Genomic DNA, 22,322 nt, shown 5'->3' on the forward strand with positions numbered 1-22,322 from the left:
TCTATAAGCTGAAATGTTCATATTTATTCATGATTAAGTTCATGACACATACATTTAAAAGGAAATGTGTAAAAATACAGTCAGAGAAATATTGTCTCCTCATCAATTTTACTATTCCTAAATGGCTAATAGTATGAGGCTGAACATTGGATAAATAAGGAAAATCAATTCTGCTAATGGAATAGGAACAGGAGTAAAGGGAGAGAGAAGAAAAGGAAGGGACTGTTTTATTACCTGTTTCATAATTGTAGGCTCATATATCTCCAAGATTACTTACATGGTATACAATTCCATTAGAATCACTGTGTAGATTCTCAGTAAATGAACTTAATGGATGTGAGCAAGAATCTGCATTCTAATCTTTTTGAGACTGAACTGGTCCTTTTATAAGGGATTCTGAGGTGATCCTGGAGTCTGGCATCAGTGAGATACTTTTAAACCACAACTTAAGGCTCTGGTACTCTTAAATAAATATGTGGACCTCATAAGATGGTCTGGTGGAAACGCTGAACAGTGACAGCAAGCTCTGAAGTTCATACTGAGAGCTCTGGCCCTATCCTCTCTATCAGGAGATGCTAAGAAAACTTTAGGTTCATGGAGGATCAGGATGTGATATTAGCTTTGAGGGACAGGAAGATATATACTTTCAAAATGTAATGTTAAGTCCTGTAAGGTTGAAGTTGTCCTTTCCAAGAAGTACTATTGGCATCAGAATGGGTCCTTTAATGAAGTCAGTGGAATTTGCATGAACCTGCCTGATCTACTGCAACTAAGTGATGCAGGGAAGAAAGAGAGAGATAAAGAGAAAGGGGAGAAAGAGAGAGGCAGAGACAGACAAACAGAGACACAGAGAGAAAGAAAAAGAGGGAGAGACAGAGAAAGAGAGACAAAGAGACACAGAGGTAGAGAGAAATAGGACAGAAAGAGATGGAGAGACAGAAACAGAGAAAGAGAAGTGCATTTTCTCTTTGTATTACTCATGCTTATCCTATAGTATGTACTTACTATATCTTGTTGACTCTAACAAGATCTACATTTCCAGAGCTCAGGAAAAATAGGACATATTTTCTGAGATTAAAGAAGTTGCTTAGTCCCTAAGAACACCTTCACATAAAGAGGCATGTTCCAAATTCTCTGAAGTTACTTCAAAAGGTTCAGATGTTCAGGGCTCAGAAGACTCAAGTGGCAAAATATTCTTTCTATCAGATATAGAGGAAGGAATTTCAATAGACATCTAAGGTCTAAATGACAAGCGAAAGGACACTTCTCAAGCCAGAGCACTACAACTGGGATTGAAGTCCTAGACTCAGGAATGCGAATCACAGGGTGATTTCCAGAAGTGAGAACAGACTAGAAAGGCTAAATTGAAGACAAATGTAGTCTCTGCATACTGTCATGCCAGGTGGTAGATGCCATATCAAAGGAGGAGGGCTAGAATGGAGAAGGCATCATCCTTATGGACTGATTACTACATGCCAGGAACTGTGCTAACTAGGATACCAAAAAGAGTAAAAACTGAATCTCAGTACTTAATGAACTCATCTTGTGATGGATGTGATATAGATATTAGAAGGCAGAGTAAGACAAGTTCATATTCCATATAAATACTTAAAAACCTAGGAAAACTAGGTTTTCCTACAAAAAGTTAAAGCAATGCCATAAGACAGATGGTCAATGAGTTAGGAAGTCAGCAACCAGTAGCTCCTCATATTTCAAAAGTAAAGTTGTTGGAACAGATGAATTATATCAAGAGCAAGCAGGTGATTCTCCTCCTGAGGCACCTCTCAAAGCCCTACTTCCTGATCCATGGGTTCTTTATATGCTTTTCATGTATGTGCCCTTGTTGGTCAAAGTTGGAACTGCTTGCTTCTTAAAGTTCAGTTCTGCCTCAGCCCATAGTGGGTGGGCAAACAAGTATTCCTGGCAAGGAATGGTGATCCAAACTTTGTATAATCAGTGTACAGGTCTTACGCAGCTGAGATGCATAAAGTACTTAGAGGCATGGTCTTCAGGAAGGATGAGGGGCAATGTAGGGTAGAGAACCAGTCAGGAGGACAAGAGTTCATCTCCCAACCTCTGACACATAACGGCTAGGTGATCCTTGACAAACTACTTAGTCTCTAAGTATTCTAGGCATCTAAGACTAAAAGTTGTCGAAAGGTTTTCATTTTCCATGAATAGACCATACTGTTCTAGGAAGGAGTGAAATCCCAATCCTTTTCCTTGCCTCTAATAATAAGCATGCATTAGTGCTCTGAAATGCCTAAGAAAGATTCTCCTGCTGAATGACCCTTCCACTTCTGCAAGCCATGTTACTAAGATCTAGTGAGTCATTAAACAGATGACAGAATTTTTCTTTCTTGAAACAATCTCTTCACAAGGATGCTCTGGCATGACAGGATTTATGGGCATTAATAAGGATGCCAAACTTGGTTGAGAAGTGAACATAGTTCCTTCTTATGGTAACTCACATCTTCCATCAAAATAAGAATGTTTACAACAGAGATTTATTTTGGACAAATGTTACTCAAAGCAACAACTCACTGTTTTGAATAGAAATGCAACATCCTAATAAACACTACTTATTTAGGAAGAAACTCATGATAAATGTATACAACATGTCATCTATATAAGAATCTTATCCTCTTAAGGCCAAATCCTACCCAGATATTTAAATCATGATTCTGACTGATAGTTCATGCCAGAAATTTCTGCAGAAAACAGAAAAATCTGTCTAACTTCTTCTCTGTTTAATAATAAACATAGATTCAGAAAGAGGAAGGGGGAAAGATAAGAGAAGAAAGAAGAGAGGAAAGAGAGGGAGAAGAAAGGAGAAAGACAGAGAGAACAGAAAGAGACAGAGAGAAAAAGAGAGGAAGAGGGAGGGAAGGAGAGAGAGAAGGAGAGGGGAAAAGAGAAGGGGAAAAGAGACAGAGAGAGAGAGAGAGAGAGAGAGAGAGAGAGAGAGAGAGAGAGAGAGAGAGAGAGAGAGAGAGAGAGAGAATAAATAAAGCATTCATTCAATGTTGCCAGGCACTGTGTTAAATTCTTGAAATACAAATACAAGCAAATAAGATAGTGTGTCTTCTGAGAGCTTACATGCTAATAGAGGAAAGACAGCATCTCAAGGAAAGTTAGAGAAGAGGATTCTAGTATAGAATGGTTAGAGAGGACTTGAATTTCTCAGATCCATTTTTATGTGACTTTGTCATGATGAGATGAGAATAATAATATAGCTAAGTGAAGTTAGGAAAATTGGTGACTTCAAAAATACATTGGAAATATATTTGGAATTTGGAGATATACTAGAAATATCTGATATTCCCAAACTGTAGGAAACAGAATTTGTGGATATGAGCAAATGTGTGATATTAGGCAATTCATTTCCCTTCTCTGAGCTTTGATTGCCCTGTTTAAATTCAGTCTCTAAGGTCCCTTTCCATTCAATCCATGCAACTGACAGTATGGTAAAAAGGAGAGAGGACATAGAGACCTATGGCTAGCTTCCCAGCCTACCACTGATACATAATGATTGTGTCACCAAGGGTAAGATATTCAACTCCTCAATGCCCTCAAGCAACTCTCTTGGACCACAGATACCAGATGAATTGTCAATCTACATGGATGAATAGAGTTTCCAAATCAAGAGTACTCCACACTGATGAAATCACAACTTCTCACCTTAAAAATCCCATCCATCCCCCAACAACATACTAGGCACTACAGATGCAAAGATAAAAACAGTTCCTACCTTCAAGGAACTTACAGTTTACTGGAGAGAACACCCTAACACTTCAAGCCCTATCAATCTATGATCATGATTGATTCCAAAAGTCACTAAAATATGCTTGATTGATAAATTTAGAAAAGAAGATGCTGCATATTTCCTAAAATTTGTATCTCTGTTGAATTTGCTTAACTTAATTATAAACCTTTTTTTTTAATTGCTGGAGTTGCAATAGATTCAGGTGCCCAATATTTTTGCTGTATATTTAAATTTGCCCTTTACCTTTAATTTTTAAATGAGAATTTTATGTCAAAAGTGACATCACTATACTGACATATACATATTTATTTCAGGGGGGGGAAGATTTCATATTTCCTTTATTAGTAACATTTATTAGGGTAATCACATGTCATTTTAAAAGCCTGATTCTTTTATAGGTTTAGAATTTGACACCAAATGAATCTCTTTGTCTTCTTTTCATCTGATTTTATGTTTTTATGTAAAATCATGCCTTCAGCCTAAATGTTGGATATACTGGACCAAAGATTTGAAAGTGCCCGTGACAGGAATTAAATTCAGAATAGAATATTAGGATGATTCATTATCTCTTTCCAAGTTTATAAATGATACTTCCTATACTCGTAGCATATATTTACTTTTTTGAGGGCTAAACTCTAACCCCTTCTTAAATTAAAATTCAAGTAGTCAAAGGCCTTATGTATTTTCAATTTCTAGAATCCATTAAGAAGGAAGAGGAAGAAAAGAGAAGGAAACAACCATTTATTAAATGCCTACTACATGCAAGAAGCTTTATAAATATTATCTCATTTGATTTCATTATAAGAAACATTATATTTCTCAGGTATTTTTTTTCTTCTTGATCTGATTTTTCTTATGCAGCAAGATAACTATATAATATGTATATATATATATTGGATTTAACTTCTATTTTAACATACTTAACATGTATTGGACTACCTGGCATCTAGGGGAGGAGGTGAAGGGAAGAAGGGGAAATTTTGGAACAGAAGATTTTGCAAGGGTCAGTGTTGAAAAATTACCCATTCATATGTTTTGTAAATAAAAAGCTTTAATAAAAAAAGAAGAAAAATAAAAAGAAGTACTATATATTACCATTGTGCCATTTCATAAGTCACAGAAGCTTTCTAGATCTCAATTTGCTTATTTATAAAAAGAGGGGATTAAAATAGATAACCTCTAAGAACTAAGCTCTCACAAAGAAAATCTGACCAAAGGAAAAAGTGATCTTTCTCACCCAAGCCAATTTTCTTTTTATCGATGAGTGTCTTTCTGATGAAACAAAAACATAGGGACCCCAGAATATCTGACACCCTGAAATCCAGACCAGAAGTCTAAATGGATCATTTATTTTGTACAATTCAAAAAATTTAAAAACTATTCCTTCTAGGAAAAAGAATCCTTTCCAAAAACATTCCCAGTAACAATAAAAGTAGAAACAAAAAGTTTTTAAATTGTCCTCAATCTTTAGACTATTGTTAAACTAGCTATATAATTCTCATTACAGCTAGTTTTGATATAATGCATTTTAAAAGCATAAATTTGTTCCCAATTCAATTAACATATTTAAGCATATCTTGAATTCATAGTTTTCTTCTGATTAATTTCTTCCTTGAGAAAAAGTGATGAAACAGAAGGCAGAAAATAGAACCACTTCATAATAATTCACTCGTGTGGTACAATCCTTCCAACATTCATTTCTACAAACTTCAGATCTTTGTAAAGACAAGGTACCATATTTGTTGTCTATCTTCTGGCACAGGAGTAGCTATGGGTTCCACACTGCCACAAACTGCCTCTGCCCAAACAGCAGCCCAAGGTCCCATTGTGCCCCTGACCCTATTGTTCTCACAAACTCTCTGGTTTTTATTGCCCAGTTTTGCATGATTTTGCACAGCATGGTGCTTTTGGAAAATGGATATATCTTGTTATAACAGAATGGACTGTATTTTTAAAGGCCCTGTGGTGAGAAAAAAAAATTATGCACTGTTCCTGGGTAGATGTGTTTTTCCTTCTAGCAGAAATCAAACATGTCACACACACTTACCAACCCGATGCAGTTGCTCATAGCCACTTTAGTTGTGCTGTGTTGATCTTGTAAGTATCCTGTGTAATGACAGTTGTCTAAAAAACCATGCTTCCACTGAGGCCCATCTTTCCCCCAGTATTCCACGGTAAAGTGTTTGGACACTAAATCTGTGTTGAGAGTCAAGTTTAAATGAAAGTGCTTGCCATAGGCTGAGAGTTTAAAAAATAACTTAGATCCTGCCTGCTGTGGGTCAATAGGGTCCGTACTCCGCCTTCTCCTTGAGTGTTTGTCATTTTTCACAGTAAAGCTGAGGAAAGCTCCATTTTGATCAACCCTGATTGGGATGGTGAGCTGGTAGTGTTCAAGGTACGACAGGAATTCCTCTTTGTAATCACAAGGTAGAACAGTCCAGGAGATAGGCATGAAAGAGAAGAAAATGGAACAGAACCAAGCAGTAGTACAAACAATACCACACCATTAAGCCCACTCACCAGCATAAGGGAGTGAGGTACTGGTAAACAAATCATTCAGAAAAAAAATATAACAAAGAGGGAAGTGAATAAAAGTTGAACAAGAACCTAATCATTTAATGTATTTGAAGTGGTATGGGTTCAGGGATATAGTGAATATTAATGTTTAACAACTAGCTCTCTAAAGGGAAAATGTCTAAAGGACATTTTTGAAGTTAATCTGAATTACTGACATTTTCTCCATCACTTTCTTAAATATAGACAATCAATAAAAAAAAAAAATAAAGTCCTGATTTTTTGCTAATTGCTGAGATATACGAGCTCACATTAAACATTTAAAAATTAGCTCTCAGAAGCCATATGGTGCTCCAATATAACAGTGGGTAGGTTTTCCCTCACCCCAATTTCTATCTAATGGTAGGAAGTGAATTTGGGAGATCTAATTGTGCCATGTGCATGAAAACTTTTCATCAAAATGAAAGTCAAAATTAAAGTAAACTTACAATCAAAGGCGAAATTGGTTGATATGGAAGTTACCTAACAAGAATTTGAACAATGCCCTAGAGAGCTAGCCAAAAAGTCTTCAAACTTACCAAAAATTAACTAATTCACAATATTCATGCCTTCTTCACACACATTCCCAAATGGTAGTTCTCCACTCGCCTTCCCTTTCTCTGTGATGCCCCCCATTTGTTAAATTAAAGTGTAAACACCTGACTACAAAAAAATATGAGTTTCCCTACAATTATAAATTCTCAAAAAATCATAACCAAAAGAAAACAGAGAGAAAAAGGCTAAGATGAAATAATTTCCTCTAGACCAAACTGTATGCTAAAAGACACAGTTCTAAAGGAAAGAGTGGCAATAGTGGGCAGTGTTGGACTTGAAGTCAATATCTGAATTGTAATCTCCTCTCAAATTCTTCCTGACTATACAATACAAAGGTATTCTGAGAGCCTCTTTTTTCTCATCTGTAAAATGGTACTTACATTACTTAAGTCTCAGGGTCACTGTTAGGGAAGCATTCTGTCTTTTTTAAAATGCTATATCCATGTGAATTATTATTATTATCATCTACTTTCTGACACCCTCATCTGGGAATACAGATGCCTCAGTCTTGGCTTTGCTCTATATAGCCCTTAAAATTTAGAAAACTATTTCCTGAAATATTTTCTTATTGAGCTCTCATGGGAATTGTGGTCAGAAAAGCATCCAGCATTGGGCTGCTTCATGAAGTAAGGTGGAATCTTAGTCACTGCTTGGCAGTATTCAGCAAACATAGGTCAGGGAGTTACCCTATTTAAATTGGTAGAGATGGAGACTTGGAGAGTAGATATCAAGTATAAAACCAACATCACTAACTCTATTGCCAGGTATTGCTTTCTTTACTCTTGACCTCTGTTGAAGGGACCCTTCCATAATAAGAAAGTTCGTTTTATAGATTACAAGGAGCCAAGGGCTCTAAAAAGGAAGGAGACACTTATTGGCAATAACTTTTGCTCCGCTGTCTAATTCTAATCCCTAGATTTAAATTCCTGGAGATTAGAAAAGGAATCATTTTCACCAGAGTCCAGACTTGAGCATCAATGTCCTTCCTTGATCCTGTATCTTAATTATTCTCTAGATAGTGTAAATTCATCATCCTGCCTCCCAATGAGACCATGACCATTTTCCTGTAAAAATGGTTTGTTCTCTTCTAACAATGGAAAGCTGAACATTCGTGAGCTTTGTTAGCCTGATATTCTCCCTGTACATTCCTATTTTACAAATTCTGCTCTACAAATTCAAATATGATAAATGGTATGCCCATGCCTATTAGCTATTGGCATGTACAGGATGCTCCAAAGATTTTAATGTAGTTTTAAGCTTTACTAGTTTTAAAGTGAATTAAGACCCTCTCTCTCTCTCTCTCTCTCTCTCTCTCTCTCTCTCTCTCTCTCTTTCTTTTTCTCTTTCTGTTTCTCTCCTTCCATATATGTATATGTATATATGCATACACACACACACACACACATATATATGGAATACATATACAGATGGTAGGAATTCCATTTATAAAATTTAGCTTCTTATTAGTCCTCCTTATCAGACTGCATACCCTTCTTTTGAAGAGAACACATTGCCAGAGATTGACAAGAAGCAGGAATCACTATATATGTGTAGATACATGATTCTAGAAGAATTTTTACCAGTTGTAAAAAGAAGAATCCTACTTTGGGAAAAAAAATACTAAATCCTGCAGTCACTGTGAAATTCCAATGAAACCATGCTCAAAATCCAGGTCAACAACTTCCACAAAACTATCATAATTTAGAAAAAATTGGTTATGTTGTTGGAGGGCTACATGTTAGAGAACTTACACCACTCCAGAATTGTAGCATAACAGTTTTGTATTCATATATGTATCTAATGCAAATGTACATGTATATACATTCAATATATTATGATATGTTTTGCTATATGTACACACACACCCAAACACACCTATGTTGATTCCTGTTTTTTGTCAAACCTTACAATGCATCCTCTCCAAAGGAAGGGCATTCAGTTTGGCAGGAAGAACTAAAGAAGAAGTTAAGTTCTAGAAGTGGAATTCCTACCTTCTGTAAACATAATGAAGTCCTACAATTAATCTTTAGTGAATGCTGCAGACTAGTGCTTGTTATTGTTGATGCTCACTATATGAGAAGTCTCCTAGGACTTAGAGAGATTATTTATTGAATAGGTCCTAATTTGTATTGTGATACTAGATAGGCATTCTGTCATGTGGGTAGTTTACAATTTTTTAAATAGCAAAGTCCATTCACAGACCAAAAAAAAAGGGATCAACTTATAATGAAAGGGGAGAAAATATTGTCACAAAGATTTATTCTTATAATCATATTTCTTACCAAAAAGACAATCTATTTTAAAAGAAACATACAGAATGGGCCCAGAACTGTTGTCCTATCACAGAGCCCTTGGCTTCAGAGACTTCATTCTCCCAAGACATTCTTCATCTGCTAGAATCACTACTATCCCAACATTGCATCAGATTTCTCACCATTTGTAAAAGGAGGAACCCTACCTTGGGAACGGTATGAAAGCCTGGTGTCACTGTGAAATTCCGATGAAGCCATGACGAGGCTCAAAATCCAGGTCAACGTCTTCCACAAAATTTCCATAATTTAGAAAAAATTGGATGAGTTGTTGGAGGGCTACCTACTTGCTAGAGAATTAACACAACTCCAGAATTGCTGCATAACAGTTTTGTTTGCTATTTATTGAAAATTCAATGATTAGATATTCCACTTTTTAGCAGGTGCTCGTTTCCAACATCCTGTACTTTCTCTTCTCTCTGGATTCATTTTTTTTTCCAATCCAAAATGAAAAAGAAAGATAACGTTGTAAAAATTTTCATCAGTAAGGCATTAGGCTGGATAATTGCAGAAGTAGGGCCATTTTTGTACCTAGAACATCCAAAAAATAAAGTCAAAATACAATCATCTGGATGGACAGATCCACTGTATATGGCAGAATGCTTGCCAAAGTACATAAATTACAAAATAACTTGGGGGAATTCAATTAGACCATTGTTGTTCTTTATAGTCTAAATAAACATCTACAAGACTAAACATGGAGCTAGAAACCTAAATGGTATTTTATCTGAACAATGCCAGATCTAGTTAATAGCCAAAGAAGGAACCAAAAGAGGGATCATGATATATACAGATACATAGATATCTGTATACATATTCATGTATCTAAATCTCTGGGATGGGGCAGAATAATACCCACCCACTCTCACTTTCTATAAAATCATAAACAAAAATTGCATGATTTTCTAAGTCAGTTAAGTATTAAGGGCAAGTGGGAGGTAATTTTACTCCATAACATACATTTTCATTTCAATTCATACTCAGGGAGCATATGTATTAATTGTTGCATTCTATGATTGCTATCATTTCTTTGACAACATACATTTGTAAATATAGAGTGACATATAACAGCTGCCTCTATACACCCAAACGGTAGTCCAAACTAAGCTGCTGAAAAGTTAAAAAACAGTTTATAGTAAACTCTCACTTAGGTGGAGGTCATGAATCCAGCAACCTCAGCTATCCAGAGTACAGCCAAGCAAGCAAAAAAAAAAAAAAAAAGTTTCTGAATAGTAAAAATGGCTATAAAGTCCATATTAATGCTTTTAAGAAGATATCTTCTTTTGGATATATTTACTCTTACTTTATTGATGATTCTCAAAGAAATTTAATAACCTAGTTTCCTAGACTACAGATCAGTACTCTAAACTTCAATAGTCTTTGGGCTGCTAGAGAGAAATACATTCACTGACAGTTAACAGAATGATAAGGAAACAGAAAGAGGGAGGAGGAATAGGAAAAGGTGGAAGAAGAAAAGGAGGAAGAGGAGAGAAAGGAGAAGAAAAAGAAGGAGAAAAAGAGGAAAAGGAGAAGGAGAGAAAGGAGAAGAAGAAGAGGAGGAGGAGGAGGAGGAGGAGGAGGAAGGAAGAGGAAGAGGAAGGAGGAAGAAGAAGAAGAAAAGGAGGAGGAAGAGGAAGAGGAAAAAGAAGAAGAAGAAGAAGAAGAAGAAGAAGAAGAAGAGAAAGAAGAAGAAGAACAACAAGAAGAAGAGGAAGAGAAGAAGAAGAAGAAGAGAAAGAAGAAGAAGAACAAGAAGAAGAGGAAGAGAAAGAAGAAGAGAGAAGAAGAAGAAGAAGAAGAAGAAGAAGAGAAGAAGAAGAGAGAAGAGAAAGAAGAAGAAGAAGAGAAAGAAGAAGAAGAACAAGAAGAAGAGGAAGAGAAAGAAGAAGAAGAAGAGAAAGAAGAAGAAGAACAAGAAGAAGAGGAAGAGAAGAAGAAGAAGAAGAAGAAGAAGAAGAAGAAGAAGAAGAAGAAGAAGAGGAAGAGAAAGAAGAAGAAGAAGAAGAAGAAGAAGAAGAAGAAGAAGAAGAGAAAGAAGAAGAAGAAGAAAGGGGTGAGAGAGAGGGAGAGAGGAGGGGATAGGAATGGAGGGAGGGAGGGAGGAAGGAAGGAAGGAAGGAAGGAAGGAAGGAAGGAAGGAAGGAAGGAAGGAAGGAAGAAGGAAGGAAGGAAGGAAGAAGAAGGAAGGAAGGAAGAAGGAAATTGTTGTTGAAAAGCAATCTGGAATTATTTACTGCAAAATCAAATTGCCTTACACATTTAAATATCACTGGATATTATATTACTATATTATATTATATTAAATTACTATATTACTATTGTATTAATTTATGGCTATATTATATTAAATTACTATATTACTATATTGCATTACTATGTTACTATATTACATTATATTAAATTATCATAGGGCTATATAAGTCATAAGGCAACTAGATGACTCGGTGAATAGAGGGCCAGACCAGAAGTCAGGAAGACCTTCTTCCTGAGTTCAAATCCAGCCTCAGATACTTACTACCTGGGTGATTCTAAACAAGTCACTTAACCCTATTTACCTTAGTTTATTCATCTTTTGGGGGTTTCTTGATCATTTCCTTCTCGTTGTCCAGTTTCTTCATCTTCAGTGAAAAGGAAATGGCCAAGAAAACCCCAAAAAGAGTAAAGAAGAGTTTGACATGACTAAAAAATGACTGAACAACATGTCATCTTTATGATGATGAACTATGTTTAAGAAAGCAGAGCAATGTGTCACACATTCTAGAAATATTTTCATCTAAAATGGATAGTATAAAAAACTCTCTGGTATATAAAATAGGTTTCCCGTATTTGACTGGGCCCACCATTTTAATACCTCACTCCTTGTCTGTGTCTTAGGATAAATAAATGAGGTGTTATTATACAGTAAAACAACCATGACTATAAGAAATTTTTCATCCCTAAGTTTTTTTAATGAATTAATTCAATGAATAATAATTATGATGATACCTAACATTTACATATTACTTTAAGATTTGAAAAGCATTTTTAAAATATTGTCTCATTACATCTCAAAAAACCCTGGGAAGTTAGTGTTATCATCCTCATTTTTACAGATGAAGAAACTGAGGCAGACAGTGGTAAAGTGACTTGCCAAAGATCACATCTTTATTAGCAAGTTCTTGAAATTGGATTTGAATTTAGGTCTTCCTGACTCTGGTTCCTGTACTCTATCCACTGCATCACCAGCTATCTAATTAATGATACTACCATCCCTGCATTAATTTTTTTTAATTTAAGAAGTGCTTTCACATAAGTTTTCTTATTCAATTAGCTTATCAGATATGGCAGATACTATTATTCCCATTTAGGATAAGAAAACTGAAGCTCAGAAAAGTTAAGGGTCTCTAAGGTCATAAAGAGCTAGGAACTAGGGGCAGGACTAAAACACAAGGTCTACTGACTCATAATCTAGTGTTTTGTTTGAAAATGACACTGATTTATAATGTTTATTGGAAATCTATGTGCAAAGTATGATGAAGAATACAATGACAGCACACATTTGTATAGTACTTTTAACATTTACAAAATACTTGTATCATAATAAACTTAAAAAGAAGTCCTTATCCTTTACTGAAAGAAAAATGGCATGTATATAGACATATATGCAAAGTGGGATGGGATGAGGGCAAAGAAATTCAGATTAAGTACTTGAAGAAAATGTGAAGAATCCCTTTCAATGGAGTGGAGGGGCAATCAGGTAAAACTTCTAGTGCTTACCAAGAAGATAAGGATTTCAAAGAGAGTTGAACAGAGAGAAGAATAAAAGAGAGAATGAATTTCAGTTATGGGATATGAGGATGGCCTGTCTGAATAAATGAAGATGGGAGATGGCAAGGCAACATTAGGGAATATGTACTGATTATTTGGGATGGAACATGCAATCTTCAAAGTGACAATGAGAAATAATGCTAGAAACATAGATTAGTGGCAGATTGCTAAGGACCTTAAGAGGAAACTACTGCTGTGTTTTTAGCAGAGGAGTGACATGGGCTGAATTGCCCCATGGGTTGTGTGAAAAACAAATTGGAAAAAAATAGAGACTAGAAGCCAGGAGACCTGTTAGGAGGCTTTTGAAATTGGTCAGGTAAAGGCTTGAATTAAAGGAAGGAGAAATATAATGGAAAGAGAATCATCAGAACTTAAAATCTGTAAGATGTGGAGGGAGGGATGGGGATGAGAGAAGGGAATCAAGGAGAGAAGAGGAGCAGGATGGGAGGCAGGGGAATAAAAGAAAGTAAAGGGCCAAAGAGGATTCTGAAATTTCAAGCCTGGGTGACTTAATGCAATAATGGCACCATCAACAGTAATACTGAAGGAAAATTATGAGTTCATGGAGCTGACGAGAATCAACATAGAGATATAGAATATGCAGCTAAAGCTGAAGGACTACAGTCCAAATAATAAAGAATAAGCTGCACAGAAAGATTGGATGAGATCACTAAGGAAGTCAGGGAAAAGAGGAGGGTAGATAGTAGAAATATCACTATCCTCATTTTATAGAGAGGGCCGTTGTCACTCAGTAAGTGTCAGAAAATGGGCTTGAATTCAAGTCCAGCATACAACATTGCCTGCATTTGAGAATACTGAGAATATAATCAGTTTTCAGTAACCACAAATAATATTACTTTGAAACCATCTTCTCTGAATTAAGTAATATAATTATAATTACTAATAATAATTATTATATCCATTTTCATTTCACAGAGGGAGAATCTGAGTGATAAAATGACTTTCCCTGATCAACTAGTCATTCAGTGACAGAGTATAGAAAAAAAAAAAAAACAAACACCACTACATATTTTGGTCCCCAATTCATTAGACTATAAATTGTCTAAATGAACATATTATATCAATGTTTATCATTAAATCACTTTAATTCTCTGTGCTTCAGTTTCTTCATCTGCTAAATAAAGTATAATACTACAAATACCTCCATCTTATAAGGTTGTTAGGAAGATCAAACAAAATGTGTGTAAAGTACTTGGCTAACCTCAAAGCACTATAAAAATGCCAAGCATTGTTATAACAAGGTATTTAAATGTAATTAGTGTTGTAGGAATAATGTTCATTAACATTCATTTCTTTCTAAATCACTATAGTATTTTACGAAATTCAGTGATATTGCACTTGAAGATAAGTCCCTTGTAGATATACAATGTTACTGAGCCAAAAGCAGAAGATTAAACTTTTTTTAGTAAACTTGATGGATTTATACTGATTCATCTATACTTGATCTCTTGGTGTTCTGAACCTGTGACCAATAACACAAATCTGTAATACAGTTGACCAGGATTAAATGAATGCAAATTTTCCTCCATCCTGGAAACTAAGTGTCCTAGTGGATAGAGCAATGGAGCAAGTCCTGGGAAGATTTGAGTTCAAATCTGGTTTCAGACATTTACTAGCTATGTAACCCTAGGCAAGCCACAATCTTTTATTTGCCTCAGTTTCCTCAGCTATAATTTAGAGAGTTTCCTCAACTCTAATTTAGAGAGAATAATAGCAACTACCTCTCAATATTGATTGAGGATCCAATGACATAATATTTGGAAAATACTTTGCAAACCTTAAAGTGCTATACAAATGTTATTATTACAACTAATAATAGCAATATTGCCAGTAGCAGTGAGCATAAGTCTAATAATGCAATTGTTTCCCAGTTGCACTATCTCTAGTCCCTGTGAGATGTAAACTGCTGTGAAGACAGAAACTATTGGGGAAAGAGGTTGTCTTTGAGTCCCCTAAGTTGGTACAGTGTATTGTACAAAGTACTATTTTAATAAATGTGGGTTCAATTGAAACAGGTTTAATTCATTCAGTTTAATTACTAAATGGTCTGGTCTAGTGAGCTTTGCTTGGAGATCTCAGGAAACTTACCACTTAGTGACTAAGTGCTGATGGGAAAGGAGGGAGGAGTGAAGTTCAGCTCCCTCAATAACAATTTAAAGCCTTTTCCATCTAAATGCTGTTGGGAATCCACATGACAAAAACTAATAGGTTATTCTACTCTCTAGTGGGCAGATGTTTTACTCCCTAAGAAAAATCACGCTCATAATTGCTAGTCTCCAGAGCCTGCTTGGCCTGGGGACCATCATCAGATGAGTAGAGACATTGAACTTTCCAGATGTGGTGCCCACAGGTCAAAGATCAATTTGACATGAAAGGACAGGAAGATGCCATTGATCATAATGTAGCAGTTCTTTGTGTAACCGCCTGCTGTCATTCAACCCATCTTCTTTCAAAGGAAGAGCTAACTCTCCCTTCAAATAGGTCACTCTGAATAGGTTGAACTATATGGCCTCTTGTCCCTCTCCAAAAGAAAAAGATATGAAACAATTTTTCTTGGCTTACATGAATCCATTAAGTCCAGTTAACTCTTGGAGCAGATAAGAACCTCCAAGGACCTGATTTTATATATAAAGAACTCCATTTATAAAATATATTAAAAGTCACCACAAATCATCAGGCCATAAAGTTAAGGTGTCATTTACTTGTTTCCCTAGATCAAAGCTATACTAGCTAAATGGGAAATGAGGTGAGATAAGCTATTGGGGAAAAAATGCCTCTCTAGCCTCAACAACCTGCCTGAAGAAGAGAGCATTTGTTGTCAGCTTCCGCTGACAAATCACCTTTCCCTTCCCTGGTAACTTCCTGCTCACACTAATCAGTGTAGCTGAGGTCATGGCTTCCTCCCATGAGCTATTAATATGCAGCTAAAGCAACAGGTAGAACACTCTCCTAGGGGGCTTCCTTCCTCCATCCTCACCCTAGAATTTGATTAGTATGGCAGCTGGTATCCAATCATTCCTGGGAGTTCCAAAATGGAGAAGATATAGTTGCTTCTCCTTAACAGTTTTTTCTTTTCCAATACTTATTTATTAATCGTCCTTTTAGGTGGGTTTCTCCTTATTTAGTCAACCAAGCACAAAGGTTTCCTCCTTTCTGTGTAAACCTTGAAAAGCTATCTCCTACTAAGGAGATACACAAAATGTAGGTGAATGTACAAAAAGAAAAGAGCTTTTGTACAGAAATACATCATTCAATGACAAATAACCCTAAGCTTTCCTTCTAGACAACAAGGATAACACACATTTTCCACAATTCCTGTCTACAAAAGACTCCCAGCCTGGTCAGATACACATGGTTGACTGTCAAGATAGGCTTTGGGTAAAAACTTATTCTCAGAAGATTGTTTTCTCTGGAATTTATGTTCTACAGAAACAATTGGGCATATTCGTTTTTCTCCATTCTCTAATGCAAATCAGAGAAGGTGAGACTAGAGACTGAGTCTTCTTAAACGGACAGTAGTGAGTACTAGGAATGGTTGCTAGGGAAATGAGGAGGGAGGGACCAATACGGGCTAGGGTAGGAATTAATTTTACAGGTATCGGAATGGACATGAAAATCATTACAGTGTTTCAAAAGCCTGGAAATTAGAGATTTTCCCCCTGTGAGTAACAAAATCATAAATACCGCTATCCAGACCTTCTTTTAAGACACTTATGGCAAAACTAGTGGGTTTGATTTAGGCAAAATGAGTAAAAACTGAAAGGGTTTTTGCCCTTCTGATATCCAAAATTACACACACACACACACACACACACACACACACACACAGAGAGAGAGAGAGAGAGAGAGAGAGAGAGAGAGAGAGAGAGAGAGAGAGAGAGAGAGAGAGAGAGAGAATCATAGCTGAAATCATACAATCTGGGGTACAAGCGGCTTCTACCTTGTCCGGAAAACAGCTGTAAAGAGTTTTAAAGTAATTTTCCTTCAACATTCTGCCCTTCTACTACTACCAGCACCTTTTCCACTCCTCTTGCCACGCTTTCTAAGACCTGTCATTCTACTATCTAAAAATACCAGACGAATCAATAAGTTAGGGAGAACCTTAAAACAAATGGGGGAGGGGGTAGCAAAAAGCCAAGAAAATCCGGGCAGGGATTCTGGGTATAAATGAATAAATTGGAAGTAACACAGCTTGCCTTAAAAAAAAAAAATCAACATAAGTCACTCCCCTCCCCACAACATACTCCTATAACCCCCCTCCACACCCATCTACCCCCTTCTGAGACAGAGGGGAACAGTCTGAGTTGCTCTGGTTGAGTTGATCCTAAAGTTAACATTCAGCAGCCCATTTCCAGACAGCAGCGCTAAATCTATTTGGATAAAACGCGTGTGACCCAGACAGTTGGCATTTGGCCCAAATGCGTTGCACCGGCAGCTCAAATAAAAACAAGGGTCTAAGAAATTCACTCTCCGCTCGTTCTCTCTCTGTGTCTCTGTTTCTCTGTCTGTCTGTCTGTCTCTCTTTCTTTCTACGCCCCCCACTTCTTTCTCCTGTCTCTTTCCCTCTATCTTTGCCTATCTCCTTCTCTCCTTCTCTTTGCCCTCTGGTGCAACAGTGAAAGAAATTAGCAAAGACAGGACTTGTACATACACTTCATCAGGAGGCGAGTTTCCAATAAAATAAGAAAAAAAAAATCCCTTTGAACTCCGTGCCATACAATATATACACAGACACACACCGATAAATAAGTCTCCGTAGAGTTACGAGTCTAGCACGTCCCAAGTGGCCAGAAATAAATCAAAAACACACGCTTCCATCTCTTTGATTAGCCTATTAAGAGCTTAACTTATCCTAGAGCATCAGAACTGCAGCTATCATATTAATGCTGCCCTTTGAGCCCAGGCATAAAATATGCACTTGTCTGACTACATAAGCCACTGGCATGAAACCATATTATGCTGGAAGATTTCTGTGAGAAATCAAAATCACTTCAAAACGTTTTTTCATCTCTTTTTTCTTTCCCGGCAACTAGTTGATAAGCCATCCTAAAGTTCCGGTAACCACAATTAAAATAATTCATGCTTCATGAAATTATATATTTATATAATAACCTGATATTCTTTGAAACACAATATATTTGAACATCCTAAAATCATTCCAATCCCCAATTAGTTTTGGAGTTTCACAAGATTTCTATCTGTAAAAAGGAGTTTTTACAGTTAAGCTCGACCAATGCCATTAAAAAAAAAAAAAAAAAAGCACACAGAAAAAAGGTCTCTACGCATTATTCGGGAGACAAGAAAAGCACAAGAAAAAAAGTTTCATTGAATATTGTTGAAGACTTCCTTACCGTTTTCATCTTCAAATTCTGATATAAAGTGAGTTTCAAACAATAGAGTTTGCACTGGACGATTCACGTATCCTCTCTTTCCTCTCAGCCTTTTTTTTTTTTTGCCCACCTCTCTTCTCTCCCCCTCCTCCCCTTTGCAAAACCACACCAGAGTTATTCTGCAACCAGAATAAACTCCTATAGCCTGGCTACGAGGGGCTTTAGAGAACGGACTGACTTGGCAGAAAGAGAGATGCCTTGAATTCACCCAATCTATCACTCTGAGATGTTGTCTTTGCAACCCCTTCCCTTCGACTCCCCCTACCTCCCACCAAAAAAAGAAGAAGAAGAAGAAGAAAAAGAAGGAGGAGGAGGAGAAAAAAGAAAGAAAAAGAAAGAAATGGAGGGGGGGAAAGGGGAACGGAAAAGAAACTTATTGGGGTGAAAGTGGTGCCCTCTTCCTAGCTAGTCTAATGCCTTTTCTGTGCTAATAACGTGTAAGCAGCATCAAAAGATATCAGGAGAAAGAAAGACAAGAGGAGCAGAAAGGGGCACTGCAAAGTTTTGAAGTAGCCTAGCTCTCTCGCTCTCTCATTCTCTGTCTCGCTTTCTGTTTGTCTCTTTCTGTCTATCTCTGTCTCTCTGTGTCTTTTTCTGTCTCTCTCTCAGTGTCTCGCTCTCGCTCTCTCTTCTCTCCCTCTCTCTCTCTCTCTCTCTCTCTCTCTCTCTCTCTCTCTCTCTCTCCCTCTCTCTCTCTCTTTCACTACCGGCCTCCAGCCAACTAGAGTGCAGCAGCAGGAGGAAATTTTGGCAGTTTTTCCTGGGAGGTTGAACGCACTGACGTCAGTCTGCAGATGTGCCTCTGGCTGTAGAGGCATCGGGTGCGCATGTCCTGGGCCGTCACGTGGAGGGGGAGGGGGAGGCAGAGGTACAATCAGGGTAACCCAAAAACCAACCGAACCATTCAGAAGGGCTTAGACAATGTCAACTTTTCCACCCAGTGAATGGGAGAGAGAAAGTCTGGCCCTCTAACCTCTCTCCTCCACCCCACCCCGCCCCTTTCTCCTGAAACCTTTAGAAATCACTGCCTGAGTTGTTGTTAGCTGTTTCCTGGGGAAGGGGAGGGGGGAGGGAGGGAGGGAGAGGATGAATGACTTAAGATGAGCTAAAATCACTAAGAGGACCCCCGAACTTTCAGTGGTGTAGTGCGTTGTATGTGTGAGTGTGTGTGTGTGTGCGTTTAAGGTAGGCATAATAATAACTGGGGAAAGTTGCAGATATTCAGCGGCCCGGAGGTAAAATGCATGATCTGGTGGAGCGGGCAACTTTGCAGACTGAAGCTACATGTGCACAACCCATCCGAGAGTCTGTGGTCTGTCATCTAGCATTTATCCGGCGCCTACTATGTGCCTAGTACATGTGTTAAACAGTGAGTATACAAAGAAAGGAAAAAGACAGTTGATCCTTGCCCCCCAAAGAGCTTGTATGTGTATGCTTTAACTAGAAAGATAGTCACCCCGAAAACGAGTCAAATAAACACATTTTCCATCTAATTAGGAAGTTTAGATCTCTGGAAGTTTTTAGGGGAAAAAATGAGAGAGAGAGAGAGAGAGAGAGAGAGAGAGAGAGAGAGGAGAGAGAGAGAGAGAGAGAGAGAGAGAAGCGGGGGATGGGGAGGAAAGTTTGCATTATTTCCAGATGAGAGTGAGATTTGAATGGTAAGAATGGTGCAGCCAGGGGAAAGCTACAAGTGAAGTGGCGTTTTTAGGTTTGGGGTTTTTTAAAGCAAGCACATTGAATGAAAACTTCAATGACTGGCCAAATGAAAATAAATCTGAAGTCAGACAAAAAACAGGAACCCCACTGCGATCTCAAGATAAACAAACAAAACCTCAAACCGGCTCTTCACTTGCTCTCCTCTACCCCACCCCACCCCCAGCCACATGCGGCCAGTCCTGATTTTTAAGGATAAAAACTCTACAACACGTAGCACTTTCACTTTCATTTGCTAGGAGAAGTCTACTGGCACTGGCCTAACGCAGGGGGGAGAAGAAGGTGATGAGGAGTAAGCGAAAAGCCCAAATAGGTTTTGGATGTAGTAAGTTTAGCAAACTCTGGCATACAAATTGGAAACGAGGAGAGGGGGAGAATAAAGTAGAACAAAATGTTGCTTTCCCGCGGTGTAATCTGTTGTATCATTTATCTGTATCTCGGAGGTTAGAATGGGAGTAACATTAAGGGTTTCGGAGAATGGTGGGGGAAGGGGTAAAGTTGGCGCCTTGAAATTCCAGCTTAGAACCGCCAAGTCAATTTCCGATGGCCAGGAGGAGAAAGGGGGAGTAGACCGGAGCGGAGGGGGAGGGGGCCCTCCCTCCCTTGCTGAATATACTCTGAAGTTTCCAACTTCTGCTAACATTATTTCCCATTTGATTTCTTCTCCCTCTCCCCTCCCCCACCTCATCCTACGCCGGAGGTAGTAGGTGTAATTCTTCTGGTGAATCCATGAATAGCTGGCGAAAGAGAGGCATGAATCAGACTCCAAAGATCCAAGAATACAGTTATTTCCATTCTTCTTCGAGGGTTGAAAGGGAAAAAGCATCAGTCGACAGAGTCAATAGTCCTCATCGTGACCTTAATCAGGATTTGGCTACATGCCATTGAAAATGTAGAAATATATTCTGTAGTTGACATTGACAGTTTCAAATAAACACAGTCCATATGGTGGTAGCACGTCTTCTTTCTTTTCTTCTTTCCTTTCTTTCTTTTCCGTTCTTCCTTTTTTTTTCCTTTTGAGATAAAGAGCTATTATGGTGAAACTTGACTTTACATAAAATACGTGAGATGGCTTAATGATAGTTCTAAGAGTAAATGGAAAATAGAAAAGGAATGGAAAGTAAGAGAAAGGAAAGGAAAAGAATAGAATAGAAAAGAATAGAATGGAAAAGATGCATTTATGACCGCTTTCCTTCGTAAAAAGGTTGCTGCTCTGAAATCTTCCAAACGCGTAAAATATCTATATGGGCAGGAAATATGCCACCTACTCCTCAAGCTAAAGCTTGCAATAGTTGCGTTCTAGTTGAATTATTGCCATTGTCCAGGTACAGGTCAGACCTGTGGTCAGAATGATCAAAATGCCCTTAGAAATAGTTGGATTTGTTAGGGAAAGAGGCATTGTTCCGGCATGAGTGCTCTGGAGTAATTGCTTATTCAAAGGGCGCCATCCTGCGTCTAAATAGTGTAATGGGAAGATCCGAGCCAAAGAGTCTTCTCTCTAATTTCTTCTGAAATAGGCTGCGGGAAGAAAGTGGAGAAGGAAAAAGCTATCTCTATGAGCAATAATAATTATAGCCAGCATTTATATAACGCACAAAGGTTTTCCAAAAGTTTCTCAAGTATTTCGTTTTATCCTTACGGTAACCTGGAAGGAAGATGCCATTATAAGCCTAATTTTGCAGATAAAGAAACTAAGGCAGACAGAGGTTAAATAACTTGTCCAGTCTTACCATTAGTTGTGTCTAAGACTGCAGATGAATTCCTGTCTTCCTGATTCTATCTAGGCCTATCACTCTATCCACTGGATTACCTAGATGCCTTGATGTTATGTATATGATATAATTTATGTTGATATATTATATTTTTAAATATCTTTATTTAAAGTTTTGCATTCCAAATTTCATTCCTCCCTCCTCTCCCATTTTTGAGATGGTAAGCAACCAGATATAATTTATACATGTGCAATTATATAAAACATTTCTGTATTAGTTATTTTGTACAAGAATACATGAATAAATTTTATCATATATATTACATTACATATTTATCATATATATTACATATTATATTATCATAAAACTAAGAATGTAACTGATGTGGTGTTCTTCAAGTTTGCGTCACTTATTGCAGTGATGCTGTATTCTCCTCACACAACCCCCACACACTCTTTCTTCTCTTGGCAACAGAGTGAATGAATTAAATGAGATT

At 37.4% G+C, this 22,322-nt stretch overlaps 1 protein-coding gene across 1 annotated transcript in view; it reads right to left on the reverse strand.

The window, feature by feature from the left end:
* The window catches only part of LOC127544579 (A disintegrin and metalloproteinase with thrombospondin motifs 6-like), a 39,880-nt gene extending 20,833 nt beyond the window's left edge, over nucleotides 1-19,047 (reverse strand). The window contains exons 1-3 of the mRNA XM_051971259.1: nucleotides 18,363-19,047; nucleotides 9,333-9,714; nucleotides 5,814-6,178 (exon numbers count right to left, since the gene is read on the reverse strand). Coding sequence (XP_051827219.1) covers nucleotides 5,814-6,178; nucleotides 9,333-9,429 — 462 coding nt within the window. The 5' untranslated portion in view covers nucleotides 9,430-9,714; nucleotides 18,363-19,047. The remainder of the gene's footprint in view (nucleotides 1-5,813; nucleotides 6,179-9,332; nucleotides 9,715-18,362) is intronic.
* Nucleotides 19,048-22,322: the final 3,275 nt, after the last annotated feature.

The sequence above is a fragment of the Antechinus flavipes genome, chromosome 1 (assembly GCF_016432865.1).
Source record: "Antechinus flavipes isolate AdamAnt ecotype Samford, QLD, Australia chromosome 1, AdamAnt_v2, whole genome shotgun sequence".
NCBI lineage: Eukaryota > Metazoa > Chordata > Mammalia > Dasyuromorphia > Dasyuridae > Antechinus > Antechinus flavipes.